General features: G+C 40.3%; 1 protein-coding gene across 2 annotated transcripts; it reads left to right on the forward strand.

The window, feature by feature from the left end:
* The first annotated feature begins 3,467 nt into the window (after positions 1–3,467).
* On the forward strand, positions 3,468–12,419 carry LOC134304490 (golgin subfamily A member 6-like protein 22). Of its 2 annotated transcripts, XM_062990015.1 has the most exons (5): positions 3,468–3,548; positions 5,038–5,107; positions 6,026–6,186; positions 7,669–7,736; positions 9,198–12,419. In XM_062990015.1, the coding sequence occupies exon 5, from the start codon at positions 9,903–9,905 to the stop codon at positions 11,424–11,426; it is 1,524 nt and encodes a 507-aa protein (XP_062846085.1). In that variant the 5' UTR covers positions 3,468–3,548; positions 5,038–5,107; positions 6,026–6,186; positions 7,669–7,736; positions 9,198–9,902; the 3' UTR covers positions 11,427–12,419. The 2 variants fall into 2 exon arrangements, with proteins under 2 accessions (XP_062846085.1, XP_062846086.1); XM_062990016.1 differs by lacking the exons at positions 3,468–3,548; positions 5,038–5,107 and adding an exon at positions 5,683–5,937.
* The last annotated feature ends 3,693 nt before the right edge of the window (positions 12,420–16,112 follow it).

The raw sequence follows: 16,112 nt of genomic DNA on the forward strand, positions 1-16,112 counted from the left end.
GGAGGAAACCTACGCAGACACGGGGAGAACATGCAAACTCCACACAGAAAGGACCCGGACCGCCCCACCTGGGGTTCGAACCCAGGACCTTCTTGCTGTGAGGCGACAGCGCTACCCACTAAGCCACCGTGCCGCCCGCAAGTTAGGTGAAATCAACACAAAACCCAAAACCCCATCCTGCTACAAACTATTTGTTGCCTTTTACTGGTTAAGTAAGAAAAACTTTTTCAGTGCTGACAGACTTTGGTTGGACTATAAAGATACAGAAATAGACATTTGTTAGATTTGTAGCTTTAGGTTTGATGCTGCCACAATCTCATGTTAAAGCGTGATGAACAGCAGGATTTCTGAATCATGTTGTGCTGTAGATGATATTTCACTTTGTATCAGATCGATTTCTCATTTATGGGACTCTATAAGTAAAACTATTTCATGTTCAGAACATTATCAAGATCTCAAATCTCTTTATTCTTTATCATTATTTTATTAATTAACTGTCACACTTTCTGATCACGCTACAGACCCGACCATTGCAACGGAGTCCAATTCCCAGAATACACCAGCTAGTCACGTGACTCCACCAGCCAATCCCAGTGGAATTGCGAGATCAGACTCACCTGTGTTTTAGTGTACTTCCGGTATAAATACGCACCTGTTTGGCAAACTTATCGCGAAGTATTGCCCCTGTTTAGTGCATACCGAGTGGTTTTCTTGTTTGATTATATTGTGTATTGAGCTGTTTTTGCTTTGTTTGACGTCGATTTTGCTTATCCCTTTGTACTTTCGTTATTGTGTTTTTGGCTTTGAAAATTTTTCTGTTTTGCGGTTTTCCCTTTTGTCTAGCGTGGTTTGATATTTCGGTTTGTTGATTATTCCGCGCTTGTGTTTTGACTACGGTTTTTGGTTTGCCCTTATATATTAAAGTTGATCAAATTGCAATCCGCGAGCGTCTAGAATTAGTCTGTATCGTTACAGAATACTTCGCCATTATGCAGACGGCGGATTTTGATGAACTCAAATCGGCAGTTAGCAAACAAGGTTTAGTCCTGAAACAGCATCAACAGTTTTTTTGAAGGATTTACTCAATCGGTTGGAGCTAGTTGGGACGTTGTGTAAAACATAAATAAAAACAGAATACGATGATTTGCAAATCCTTTTCAACCCATATTCAATTGAATACACTACAAAGACAAATTATTTAATGTTCAAACAGATAAACTTTATTGTTTTTTGCAAATATTCACTCATTTTGAATTTGATGCCTGCAACACGTTCCAAAAAAGTTGGGACAGGGGCATGTTTACCACTGTGTTACATCACCTTTCCTTTTAACAACACTTAATAAGCGCTTGGGAACTGAGGACACTAATTGTTGAAGCTTTGTAGGTGGAATTCTTTCACATTCTTGCTTGATGTACAACTTCAGTTGCTCAACAGTCCGGGGTCTCCGTTGTCGCATTTTGCGCTTCATAATGCGCCACACACTTTCAATGGGAGACAGGTCTGGACTGCAGGCAGGCCAGTCTAGTACCCGCACTCTTTTACTACGAAGCCACGCTGTTGTAACACGTGCAGAAGGTGGCTTGGCATCGTCTTGCTGAAATAAGCAGGGGCGTCCCTGAAAAAGACGTTGCTTGGATGGCAGCACATGTTGCTCCAAAACCTGTATGTACCTTTCAGCATTAATGGTGCCTTCACAGACGTGCAAGTTACCCATGCCATGGGCACTAACACCCCCCCCCCGTACAATCAGAGATGCTGGCTTTTGAACTTAGCGCTGATAACAATCCGGACAGTCCTTTTCCTCTTTGGCCCGGACGACACGACGTCCATGATTTCCAAAAGCAATTTGAAATGTGGAATCGTCAGACCACAGGACACTTTTCCACTTTGCGTCGGTCCATCTCAGATGAGCTCGGGCCCAGAGAAGCCGGCGACGTTTCTGGGTGTTGTTGATATATGGCTTTCGCTTTGCATGGTAGGGTTGTAACTTGCACTTGTAGATGGAGCGACGAACTGTGTTCACTGACGATGTTTTTCTGAAGTGTTCCTGAGCCCATGTGGTAATATCCGTTACAGAATGATGTCGGTTTTTAATGCAGTGCCGCCTGAGGGATCGAAGGTCACGGGCATTCAATGTTGGTTTTCGGCCTTGCCGCTTACTTGCACAGATTTCTCCAGATTCTCTGAATATTTTGATGATATTATGGACTGTAGATTGTTATAATGAGAGAGGCGTAGGACCCAAAGGTGCGGAGCAAAAAATAATATTTATTAACAATAAATAATATAAATACAGTACAACATAAACAAAACTCAAACAGAAGACAATTCGGGAAATCCCGAACGAGGCCGCTGGTGTCGCTGGCAACTGAAAAGGAAACACAAAACAAAGCTGTTAGTCCAAAGCTAACCCTCTGCTAGCTTAGCAAGCGGGGAACAAGCGAGGGCTGCACCTAATCGCACCGGCTCTCCCTAATCAGTGAAACAAAAAACCTAGTTACCTCAGCCTTACAGCTTACACACCCAACCGCTCTAGGAAGCGCCTGGGGTAACCGTTCTTGCCCTGATAAAAGGAATGGCTGGTGCAGAGCAGCCGTGTGACAAACACAGAACAAAGGTGCGACGCCTGCAGACTGGCGACGCCCCCTTAAATAGGGAGCTGACAGCTGCAGGTCGTTGCCCTAATCAGCTGGCCTCCTATTTGAGGCCACGCTGCTCTTTGTTCTGTAACGCCTGCAACGCTGGGAACTGGTGGTATGTTCACCAGACGTCGCAGGCACCCTAACATAGATGATGAAATCCCTAAATTCCTTGCAATTGCACGTTGAGAAATGTTATTCTTAAACTGTTGGACTATTTGCTCACGCAGTTTTTTGAGCATTCCTCAACTTTCCCAGTCTTTTGTTGCCCCTGTCCCAACTTCTTTGGAACGTGTTGCAGGCATCAAATTCAAAATGAGTGAATATTTGCACACAAAAAAAACAATAAAGTTTATCAGTTTGAACATTAAATATCTTGTCTTTGTAGTGAATTCAATTGAATATGGGTTGAAAAGGATTTGCAAATCATCGAATTCTGTTTTTATTTATGTTTTACACAACGTCCCAACTTCATTGGAATTGGGGTTGTACAAGAAACAAGAAATCTGAAACCGCTTTAAACAACTGAATTTATTTACAACCCTACTGAGAGCAGCTACTTACAAAAAATATATGTATTACAATAATACCCATGATAAGAATTTATTCAGATTAAGCAATTTGATGATGCATCTACATTAATGTCACCGGTATTGTTGAGCTGTTTTTGTTTAATTGTATTAAGTGTTTTAGAGCTAAGCAACACATTTGATCAATTCAAGCAGCTAACCAAAACCGTGCTGCCTAATGAAATGAATTGCTCCCTTGTACAACATGAGATGATTCCTCCTCAGTTCCCGCCGGAACTTTCTTCTAACCGAAATTTCTTTTTCTGCTGCTAAGTGCTGACCACAAACTACTGAAATGGAGAAACCCTGGATGATATTTCCACCGCAGCACTTACAGGTGAGCTAATAACTTCTATTTTCTGTTTGAATGTTGAGTTTTGTGGGCCAGTATTGTGCTTGTTCAGAATCTTGTCTAGGTTCATTTAAGTTAGAATTTACCTGATTAACTTAGCTAGCTAGCTTAACTTTAAAGTCAGCATTTATTTTTCTTAATTGTTTTCAGGTTTGATAACCAAGTGTAGTCGGACCATAGAAGATACATTTAAATTAAAATTGCGAGCGGTAACACTGAATGCTTGGATAATGCAATTTATTAGGTAACAGATCTGCTCTTTACAGTAGGTCCGTATGTAGTGTCTCAAATCACTCCCTGTTCCCTATATAGTGCACTACTTCACTGTTTGGGGTGGAAGCGCTAACATGTCATGTCCTACGAAGTGCACTACATAGGGAAGGGGGCGTGATTTGGGACGAAGCCTCACAGAGTAAACATGAGTGCTTCTCTCTGTAAGAGGAAAAAACAACGAAGTTTCATTTAGGAGATTAATTTTAGATTATGGGATTATTAGATGCGTTTTGGAGGAATATGTTACTTAAATGTTTGTTAGAAACTTTGTTTAAGAGCGTGTTAAAAAACACAAACAGACGAAACTGTTAGCTTGATGCTACAATACATTCTCATTAAAGTTAGAAATTTGCATTATGTTTGCAATAAAAACTTGATGAAATAAAAGTGATTTAAAATAATTTCTGGATTAAATACTGCTTTATTAGTAAATTATTACTAATAATTATTACTAATTATAGTATCGAGTCTCTATATCTGACTTTTGTGCATGGAAACTGAATTTTTAATGCTTATGTCATGATTAAAATGCTTTAATTTTCATATTTTCTGACGGTTTTAAGGCATTTAGTGTGGTGCCAAAACCTATATGTATTATTGCTTATTTTTAAGAAGTCTTACTAAGTAACATTTGCGTACCCCATTGGCAGATTTTCTTTTTGCTTAATATAAGCATTTACATCTCATTTCAATATTTCTTTTGCTGTTTTTATAGATAGTTTTTTTTAGTGTTAATTATAACAATGTGAGGGTTTTTAAATTGTTCATTTCTTATTTTGAGAACTATTTTCTGGAGTTGATCTTAATTTAAACTTTACAGTGTTAATTTAAGAACATTTTTAAGCCATTTTAGCTAAAAATATGTCCAAGAAATCTAATTTCAAGATTTTTTTTTACCAAATAAGGTTTTATGAAAATGCTTAAAACAAGATTAATATGCTAGTTTAGCTGATTATGCTAGTTTTTGGATTATTAATATGACATTAGAGCAAATGAGTTTTACTCAAATCTAGCCATAATGCCTTAAATCAAGTAATTTCCTACTAATTTTAAGATTATAAGATAATTTATAGCACAAGATCTTTTCCCTTGTTTTAAGAAATCTTGCTAAAATAAATTTTCTCACTATACTGGCAGATAATTTTGCTTGATTTAAGTACCTTCTGTCTTGATTTGTTTTTATTTTTCTTGTTTTCTGAAGGTGATTTTTTGCAGTGATATGGCACAACAGCAGGGAGAACAACAAAAACAACTTGCCCAAGTGATCGAAGGTATGAAACAGTTGTCTGCTCAGTTACAAACTATGAATGTTTTTACTGCTAATGAACCCGCAGCTAGTCCTTCGTCACTTATCTCGCAACCTGAGGGCGTTTTTCCGGTTAGTAAGCCTGATAAATTTGATGGATCTCCTCATTTGTGTAAAGGTTTTTTGTTGCAGTGCTCGATTTACTTGAATAATTCTCCTCCGAGCTCTGATAAAGCACGGATAGCACGGATAGCTTTTGTAGTGTCTCGTATGACTGGTAAAGCACTCGATTGGGCTACAGCTGTTTGGTCTGAGTTACAGAGTTGTTCTTATGAGCAATGTATTGAACAAATTTGTGTTGTTTTTGATCATCCTCATGAGGGAAAGACTAGTGGAGAATTTTTGGCTAAAATTCGGCAAGGTGAACGATCTGTAGCAGCAAGTAGTGGTTGGAATGAACCAGCATTGTTGGTCATGTTTCGTAATGGTCTGAGTTCTAAAGTAAGAACTGAACTAGCATGTAAGGATGACCGTTTGTCTCTAGATAGCTTAACAAAGCTTGCTATGAGACTGGATCAACTCTCGCATGAACGAAAAACCACAAGAACTGCCTCAGCTTCTAATCGTGGGTCCCAACAGGGTCAAACACCTGTTCGTCCAACAGCTTACCCGGCCGGTGCACCTTTCCGAGAGGACTACGATAATATGGAACTTATGCAGTGTGACTTGTCTCGTGAAGAAAGACGTGGACGATTACATGGAGGTCTGTGCATGTACTGTGGTGGTGCTGGTCACGTCTTACATGACTGCCGGGCCCGCCCGCACAGACCTCAGGCACCTACCTTGGGTAATGTGGTGAGTGTTCCCACAAAGGGGTTGGTTTCGAAATCTTTCTTGTTACCTGTCACTATTTACTGCCCAGGTTCTTCTTCTGTCTTCTCAGCCTTGATTGATTCCGGCGCGGAAGGAAACTTTATACACACGAAGGTGGTTAATCAGCTGGACATCAGTGTTCAACCCCTGAAGACTACATTGAAGGTTTCTGCTCTGGATGGAGGCCCTGTTGGAGCAGGAACTATTTCTTTGATAACAGAACCGGTTAAGGTATCTACCAGTGCTCTTCATGAAGAACTTTTTAACTTTTTAGTCATAGACTTTATCTGAATTTTCAATCATATTAGGATTACCCTGGCTGAAGAAACATAACCCCATTATCTCTTGGTCTGATCAACAATTGCTTTCTTGGTCCACATTTTGTTTGTCCTGAAAATGCTGTAGAAATAGAAATTCCTCAAGAATATTTAGACCTGAAGGAGGTGTTCAGTAAAAATAATGCTACTAAGCTACCACCTCACAGACACTGTGATTGTGCTATTGAACTTATGGACAATGCTACTCTTCCTAAATCCAGAGTGTATCCGTTAACCCAGGCCGAGGAAAGGGCCATGGAGGAATACATCGAAGAAGCTCTGGCTCAAGGGTTCATTCGTCCATCCACATCTCCTGCAGCTTCTCCTGCAGAAAGATGGGGGATTACGTCCGTGTATCGATTACAGAGGTTTAAACCAGGTTACCAAAAAATACCCATATCCCCTTCCTCGGATTCCAATATTTTTTCAAAGCTGGACCTCAGAAGTGCCTACAACCTGGTTCGTGTAAGAGAAGGAGATAAATGGAAGACTGCCTTTGTCACCACTAGGGGGCACTATGAGTATAGTCATGCCATTTCCTTATGCCTGGTTCACACTACACGATTTCTGCCCTGATTTTCGCTCAGCGGCTGGTCGGCGCTTGATTCTCCGGGTCGGGAGCGACTCGGCGTTCACTCGGCAATCAAAACTCGGCTCTCAGTCACTAAGTGTGAACTATCCTACAACTCGACCCGACCGGCTCGCCGAGCGCTCGGCGACTGGATTGAGTTTTCTAGCACGCCAGATATCTGATCTCAGATGTGCGACTGGGAATGAACAGCCAATGAGAACGCAGGATACGGTGTGAGGGGAAACGCAGGAGGGAAGGCGTAATTAATATAGTTTATATCAGAATACACCGGCACACACACGTTTTACAGTATTTCTGACTTGATCGTTCTCTACAAAACATAACACAACACTGCATTGCAAAATTATTAATTAACCTCCAACTTACTACAGAACAAGCCATATACTGTTGGTGTTGCCAAATCCACTCAGATTCATTAATTTTCCCTCTTTGATTTTACGCTGCACATCAGACCACAAACATTTTTGATCTCTCGCTACTTGTTGACGTGCATTTTTGGACGTGGTATCATTAAACTCCCTCGTCAAGAAAAAAAAAGGGAGACCAGAGAAGCTCGCCTGCGATTCCAGTTGGTGATGGATCGTGTAGTGTGAAACCCCCTATCACCGATCAGTCGTGTAGTGTGAATTACACACCGACTGAAGGACTCCCGAGTGCAAGAGATCCAGTCGTGTAGTGTGAACCTGAACTTGGCATTAGTAACGCCCCTTCTGTCTTCCAAGCATTCATCAATGATGTTCTGCGTGATATGATTGGTCGGTTTGTCATAGCCTATATTGATGATATTCTTGTTTTTTCTGACAGTATTTCTCATGGCCGTCAAGTTCTTTCTAGACTACTAGAGAACCAGCTGTACATCAAAGGAGAGAAATGTGAGTTTCATCTTTCCTCTACTACCTTTCTTGGTTATATAATAAGCCCCACAGGTATTACCATGGATGATCACAAGGTAGATGCAGTGGTCAGTTGGCCCACTCCGAAAACTGTTAAAGAGCTGCAGAAGTTCTTAGAATTTGCCAGTTTCTACTGTCGTTTTATCCCTAATTTTAGTAGCTTGGCAGCTCCCCGGACTACACTTCTTAAGGGCGCTACTAAAAATCTCGTATGGTATTGTGAAGCCGAACAGGCTTTCCTGAGCCTCAAACAGGCTTTCACCTCAGCTCCTATACTCGCACATCCCAATCCTAGTCAACCTTTTCTAGTAGAGGTGGATGCAGTTCTCTCACAAAGGCAAGGTAATCCCCCGAAATTACATCCCATAGCATTTTATTCACATAAACTTACACCCACAGAACAAAATTATGGGATCGGAGATGGAGAAACTTCTGGCCATGAAATTAGCATTCGAAGAATGGAGACATTGGCTAGAGGGAGCTAATCATCCATTTTTAGTCCTTACAGATCATAACAATTTGGAATACTTGCAATCAGCAAAACGACTAGATCCTCGCCAAGCTCGTTGGTCCTTATTTTTTTCTCGCTTTCAGTTTCATACACACCAGGTTCTCGAATGTATGTTGATGAAACATCTCATAGCTCTTCATCTGAAACTATACTCCGACCTGGTGTGGTAGTGTCTTCTATTCGTTGGGAAATCGACGATGAAATTGAAGGAATGTTAAAAGAGATTGAAATACCTGCTCAATGCCCACCTAATCAGCTGTATGTTCCTAGTCCGTATCGTGATCGACTTATTGTCTGGGCCCATTCATCTATCTCATCTGGTCACCCTGGTGAGACTCGTACCCAACAACTTCTAGCTAATAGATACTGGTGGGAGAATATGTTTAGTGATATACAGTACATAGGTTCGTATCATCTTGTTCTGTCTGTTCGCAATCTAAGACGCCTAAAACACTGCCCGTTGGGAAATTGGTACCATTACCGTTTCCAGCACGTCCGTGGTCTCATTTAGCTATTGACTTTATTACTGACCTCCCACCTTCTCAGTCATATACTACTATTCTCACAATCATTGACAGATTTTCACGAGGGGTGAGGTTTTTACCTTTTCCATCCTTATCCACTGCTTTTCAGACTGCTGAAGCCTTGTTCAATTATGTTTTCCTGAGGAGATTCTGTCAGATAGAGGGTCCCAATTCACGTCCCAAGTTTGGTCGGCCTTCTTTGAACAATTAGGTGTTTCGATTAGTCTGACTTCAGGTTATCACCTAGAGTCCAATGGACAGTGTGAAAGGATGAATCAAGAACTGGGTACATTTCTGAGACTGTATTGTTTTGAGAATCCGAGAGACTGGGCCCGTTTTCTTCCATGGACTGAGATTGTTCAGAACTCTCTAACTAGTTCTACCACAGGGATGACTCCTTTTCAGTGTTTTCTAGGGTATCAACCTCCTGTAATGCCTTGATGTGGAACTACATCGGATGTACCCGCTGTGGATGACTGGATGAGGCGTAGTGAGGAGGTATGGGAGCAGACGCATCAACGCATAGAAACCGTATTGCAACGGCAAAAGAATCAAGCAGATCGCCATCCAGGAAATACTCCCACCTATCAACCAGGAGACCGGGTGTGGCTGTCAACACGAGACTTCAGGATCTCAGAGGGGAGTAAAAAATTATCACCCAAATACATTGGTCCATATAAAATTTTAAAACGTATTAATGATGTCACATATAAATTGGATTTACCTGGGCATTCTCGTATGTCAAATTCTTTTCATGTATCTCTCCTGAAACCGGTTGTCACAGGTCCACTGAACGAGACCATGTCTGGTGAGACTCCTCCACCTCCGGTGATTGTTGATGGGACACCTGTTTATGCTGTCCATCGGTTGCTGGATTCGAGACGACGTGGGGCCAGTCTGCAATACCTGGGTAACGCGAGTGACGTCTTATAACCAAATGACGTCACGATGCGGACCGGTTGGTATTGTGACGTCACTGGAGAGAGAGTATAAATACAGGCGCTTCACTTCAGCAGGTCAGAGCTCGGTGTGAGATTCTACTCAGCGCTTCTACTGCAGCTAATACAGGTGACGGGACCAACAGGACCGGGTACGAGCGCACTGGAAATCATGGAGCCTGACTGGGGAGAGCACCTGAACTACTGGGCTCAAAAGCAGCTGAGAAAAGAGAGAGATGTGATGGACATGATTGTTATTGAGATTGAGGAACTGGAAAGCCAGATGCAGGAGACTGGTGAAGATAGAGGACAGGGTCAGCGCACACTGGACATCATCGAGACTGACAGGGGAGACGACATGAAAAACATGACAAAAGAAATTGAGGACATGGAAAACAGAATACAAGAGTTTAATAAAGACATAGGACAGGGTCAGTGCACACTGGACATCATCGATGAGACCAAGATTGATAGGGTAGAGCACTCGGACTACTGGGTTCAAAGGCAGCTGCAAAAAGAGAGCAATATGATGGGTCAGTGGAAACCTGAAGTCATCAATGAGAATAAGATTAACTGGGTAGAGAACACGACTTGTGAGCTTCCAGAGAGAGATATGATGGAAATAATGAGAGAAGAAATCGAGGATATGGAAAACACAATGCAGGTGTATAATAAGGACATAGGGCAGGGTCAGTGCACACTGGACATCATAGATGAGACCAAAATAAACTGGGGAGAGCACATGACTTGTGGGCCTCCGAAGCAGCAGAACAAGAACAGAATGATAAAAATGATGAGGAAAGAGAATAAGGATTTGGCAAGAAAGATCCAAGAGCTTGAAACTGAAAAAGAGGAATTAGAAGAGCTGATGGGCATTGAGAGGAAGAGGGACAAGGCTGTGAGAAAAACCCTGAGAAAGGGAATGGACCCAGCTATTAAAGAAGCTGAACAAGAGGAACAGAAAAAGCAGCGTGATCAGTTCCTGCTAATCAAGTCATTAAGGCTAAAGATTGAGAAGCTCATGGCTCGCCTCAGTCCAGACCCAAAACCAGAGTCCCAGATGAAAATCACAAAGAAGCTGGGACCAGCCTGGACTCGGATGGTGGGCGACAAAATAAAGGCAGAGAAGAAAAACCAAGAGCTGCTTAAACAGGTCAATGATCTCCAAGCTGCAGCACAACTGCGTAAAGAAAAGCAAGGCCAGACAGAAACGGAGCTACAAAGCAGGTTAGAATCGGGGCGACTGGAGAACAAGTCGAAGAGGAGAGCAGAGGAGCGGGCGACAGAGCCGACACCCAAAAAGAAGGAGACTGAGGGAGGAAATAGGAAGAAGTCGTGGTTCCTCAACCTAATCAGTAAAAAAGAGAAGAAATGGTCAGAGGAGAAAAAGAACCTGGAGCTAAACAGGGAAATGGAGAGATCCTATCTAGAGCTGCAGCTTCAAACTAATGAAGAGCTGCATGTCTCCATGATGGTGAACCAGGCTGCTCTGAAGCAGAAGATGCTCCAGGAGCTGAAACAAAAACAGCTAAGGAACATGAGTGAGACAGAAATGAAAGAAAGAAAGAAGCAGGAGGAGAAAGAGTGGAAGGAAATAGAGAAGGAGTGTAAGAAAGCAGAGAAAAAGAAGGAGGCTCAGAATGAGAGGAAAACTAAAAAGTGGTGGAAGATAAGATGGTTCACCAAGAAGCTTTAAATCAAAAGAAATGTTGCTCCACATATTGGGAGACGTGGAGCTAAAAATTGGCAACAATTCTGCACAAAAGTGGTGAAGTGGTCACAACACTGTGCAAAAGTGCTCGGGGAAACATTCATGTGCAACAATTGTGTGCAAAAAAATTCAATATTGGTCCCCAGAGCACAAAGTAGTGGAGTGGTCACTCTGCTATTGGCCACAGAGCACAAAAATAATTAAAATGTTGTGAGCAAAGATAAAATTTGGTCGCCATAGTGGCGGGGTGGTGGAGTGGTCACATTGACCCGGGACCTAAATGATTAAAAACATAAATTTTACCACAATTGTGTACAGAAAAATAAAATATTGGCCCCCAGAGTACATAGTGGTGGAGTGGTCACTCTGCTCTGAAAAAACAAAAAAACTAAACTAAACAAAACATAAATATAAAATAATAAAATATTGCACAGATAAATATCGGTCGCCATAGTGGCGGGGTGGTGGAGTGGTCACACTGACCCGGGACCTAAATGATTACAAACACAAAGTAACAACAATCATCAGTTTGTGACAACAGTGTGCAGAATAAAAGACTATAAATATTGTTTCATTTTAATTCATTTAAATGCTTCTCCAGGTCACCTGAGGAGGATGGAGGTTCCTGTCGAGTCTGGTTCCTCTCAAAGTTCCTTCCTGTAATTTTAGGAGAGTTTTTCTCTGCCACTGTCGCCCTCGGCAGATCAACAGGGGTGGTGGAGATATCCCACTGACCTGAAATAAATAAATACTTCATTTAGTTGGAGGTAATCGAGTGTATAAACAGTACTGGTCCCCATAGTGGGGGGCGGGGGTTTGGTCACATTGATAAAACTGTAACCACACTGTAGACTGTAGACACAGTAGGACCAGTTTGGTGTAGAAAGTCCAGTGACCTGCAGTGACCCTGATCCCTTCATTAAAACCTGGTTATGATTGAGGCATTAAAGAAAATGTTTTAATAAAATGTTAAAAATGCATCGACTTCGTGTTGTGGATTTTTTACAGACTGCGTGTGTGTGTGTGTGTGTGTGTGTGTGTGTGTGTGTGTGTGTGTGTGTGTGTAATGTAAATATGAACCCTATTCCTTCACACACACATCAATTCCTTACACGTCCAGTACACAAGTGAAACAAGTGGTGTATACAGTACCTGAAGTCCATACTTGAGTAAAAGTATCTTTTAAATTTACTCTGATAGAAGTAAAAGTCACCTGTTAGAAGATTACTTGAGTAAAGGTCTAAAAGTATCTGATATTTAATGTACTTAAGTATCAAAAGTGATTTTCTGATATAAAATGTACTTAAATATTAAAAGTGATTTTCTGATATAAAATGTACTTAAATATTAAAAGTGATTTTCTGATATAAAATGTACTTAAGAAATATTAAAAGTGATTTTCTGATATAAAATGTACTTAAATATTAAAAGTGATTTTCTGATATTAAATGTACTTAAATATTAAAAGTGATTTTCTGATATTAAATGTACTTAAGAAATATTAAAAGTGATTTTCTGATATTAAATGTACTTAAATATTAAGTGATTTTCTGATATAAAATGTACTTAAATATTAAAAGTGATTTTCTGATATAAAATGTACTTAAATATTAAAAGTGATTTTCTGATATTAAATGTACTTAAATATTAAGTGATTTTCTGATATAAAATGTACTTAAATATTAAAAGTGATTTTCTGATATTATATGTACTTAAATATTAAAAGTGATTTTCTGATATTAAATGTACTTAAATATTAAGTGATTTTCTGATATAAAATGTACTTAAATATTAAAAGTGATTTTCTGATATTAAATGTACTTAAATATTAAGTGATTTTCTGATATTAAATGTACTTAAATATTAAAAGTGATTTTCTGATATTAAATGTACTTAAATATTAAAAGTGATTTTCTGATATTAAATGTACTTAAGAAATATTAAAAGTGATTTTCTGATATTAAATGTACTTAAATATTAAGTGATTTTCTGATATAAAATGTACTTAAATATTAAAAGTGATTTTCTGATATAAAATGTACTTAAATATTAAAAGTGATTTTCTGATATTAAATGTACTTAAATATTAAGTGATTTTCTGATATAAAATGTACTTAAATATTAAAAGTGATTTTCTGATATTATATGTACTTAAATATTAAAAGTGATTTTCTGATATTAAATGTACTTAAATATTAAGTGATTTTCTGATATAAAATGTACTTAAATATTAAAAGTGATTTTCTGATATTAAATGTACTTAAATATTAAAAGTAAAAGTAAATGCTGTTAGTACAAACGGATTCGGTTATTTAAAAAATATATAAAGATTGTTCTTTTAAGCCTGAAAACCACCTTAACAATCCACCTATTTTCTTCCTTCCATCTGAACATGATTTGTGCCCATTCATGATTATAATCCGCTAATAAATCATGCCATTATTTAGTTTTTATTTTTACCTTATTACTAGCCCTGTTCACACTTTTTTTAGAATGTGTTGTAGGCTTAAAATTCATGTTTTAGTTTGTTTTATTAGGATTTTAACGTCATGTTTTACACTGTGGTTACATTCATGACAGAAACGGTAGTTACTCATCACACAAGGTTCATCAGTTCACAAGGTTATATCGAACACAGTCATGGACAATTTTGTATCTCCAATTCACCTCACTTGCACGTCTTTGGACTGTGGGAGGAAACCGGAGCTCCCGGAGGAAACCCACGCAAACACGGGGAGTAAAATGCATGTAAGATAAGATAAAATAGCCTTTTATTATCCCACGGGGGAAATTTGCAGTGTTACAGCAGCTTTCAAGGATATAAAAATAAAAAATACAAAGTGTGTACACATATGTACACATATATTAAAAAGTAGAAAAGTAAGAATATGTAAATATAAACAGTATTTTTAGGAAAGTTAACCAAATATTGCACAGGTATTAAAATGTATTGCAGATAGTACAGTCGGTACAGCAGGTATTGCACATATTTTAAGAAGTTATTGCACTTCAGAGAATATTAAAAACCATGTGAATTATTGTGATAGAAATGATTATCTGCGTTTGGGGCGGTGCTGGTTGTATAGCCTGACAGCAGAAGGTAGAAAGGAGCTGCGGTATCTGTCGCTGAAGGAGCTGCCCAGTGCTGCCACAGTCTCATGCAGTGGGGGATCGGTGTTCTCCATTAAAGATGAAAGCTTGGCCATCATCCTTCTCTCCCCCACTGCTTCCACTAAGTCCAGGGTGCAGCCCAGGACAGAACTCGCCTTTCTGATCAGTTTGTCCAGTTTCTTCCTGTCTGCTGCTGTCATGATGCTGCCCCAGCAGATAACACCATAGAAAATGGCTGATGCCACCACCGAGTCATAAAAAGAGCTGAGAAGGGCCCCCTGTATTCCAAAAGACCGGAGTTAAGATAGGAGTTAACGATCTCCATATTCCATCCCTGGATGCTCACCGGTTTCAGTGGATGTGGTTTAGACCTTCAAAAGTCCACCAGCAGCTTTTTTGTCTTGCTGGTGTTGATCTCGAGGTAATTGTGTCCACACCAGTCTACAAAGTTCTTGGTGAGTTCCCTATACTCGCTGTCTTCTCCATCCAGGATGTAGCCAACAACAGCCGAGTCATCGGAGAACCTCTGAAGGTGACAGGTTGTTGTATTGTAGGTGAAGTCCGAGGTGTAGAGGGTGAAGAGGAATGGGGCCAGGACTGTCCCTTGTGGAGCACCAGTGCTGCAGAGGATTGTGTCCGAAACGCAGTCCTTAAGCTGCACATACTGTGGTCTGTTTGTTAAATAGTCCATTGTCCATGTGGTGAGTTGATGATCCACCGCAGCACTCTCCATCTTGTTCCTCAGTATAGTGGGCCTGATGGTGTTGAATGCACTAGATAGGTCGAAGAACATGATCCTCACAGTGCTTCCTGCCCTGTCGACATGAGAGAGGGATCTTCGAAGAAGGTAGATGATTGGATCATCCACCCCAATGCCTGGCTGGTAGGCAAACTGTAACAGATTCATCACTGGTTTAACCAGTGGGCGGAGATAGTCCAAAACAAGTCGCTCCATGTCCATCAGATGAGAGGTCAGTGCCACTGGTCTATATCCATTGAACTCAATGGGATGTGCAGTCTTGTTTCAGGCTTAGGTTAAAGATGACCTGGACTATCCCACACAGCTGGTCTGCACAGTGTCTCAGAAGCCCGGGGTGGATGCCATCAGGGCCTGCAGCCTTCCTCACCTTCATTTTCCTCAGTTCCCTCCTCACTTGATCTCTGGTGAACGATAGAGAGCAGGCTTGGGTGCTGGGTGTTGAAAGTGGAGGTGTAAAGCATCAAACTGTGGTGGGTGAAGGTTGCAGTGAAGATGGACAAAGGAGTTGGGAGTTGGGTGTTGTATGTGTATGTATTGAAATGAAGTTGACCAGACGAAACATAAAATATTTTGGGTTTATATAAGATGAAATAAGAGTCGATGTAAATGTAAGAAACACTGCGTTTGCATTTTTTATACTGTCCCAATTTTTTTTGAGCTAGAAATATTGGTAACAATACTTTCACAACATGCAAATCAGTAATAAGCTAGTTTTTTTTTAAGCTATACTGGGAGTGACCACCCCTCCCATAACCCCAGACCACACCTCACACCACACCCTCCACCCTCACACACAAACG

The sequence above is a fragment of the Trichomycterus rosablanca genome, unplaced genomic scaffold (genome assembly GCF_030014385.1).
Source record: "Trichomycterus rosablanca isolate fTriRos1 unplaced genomic scaffold, fTriRos1.hap1 scaffold_100, whole genome shotgun sequence".
Classification (NCBI taxonomy): Eukaryota; Metazoa; Chordata; class Actinopteri; order Siluriformes; family Trichomycteridae; genus Trichomycterus; species Trichomycterus rosablanca.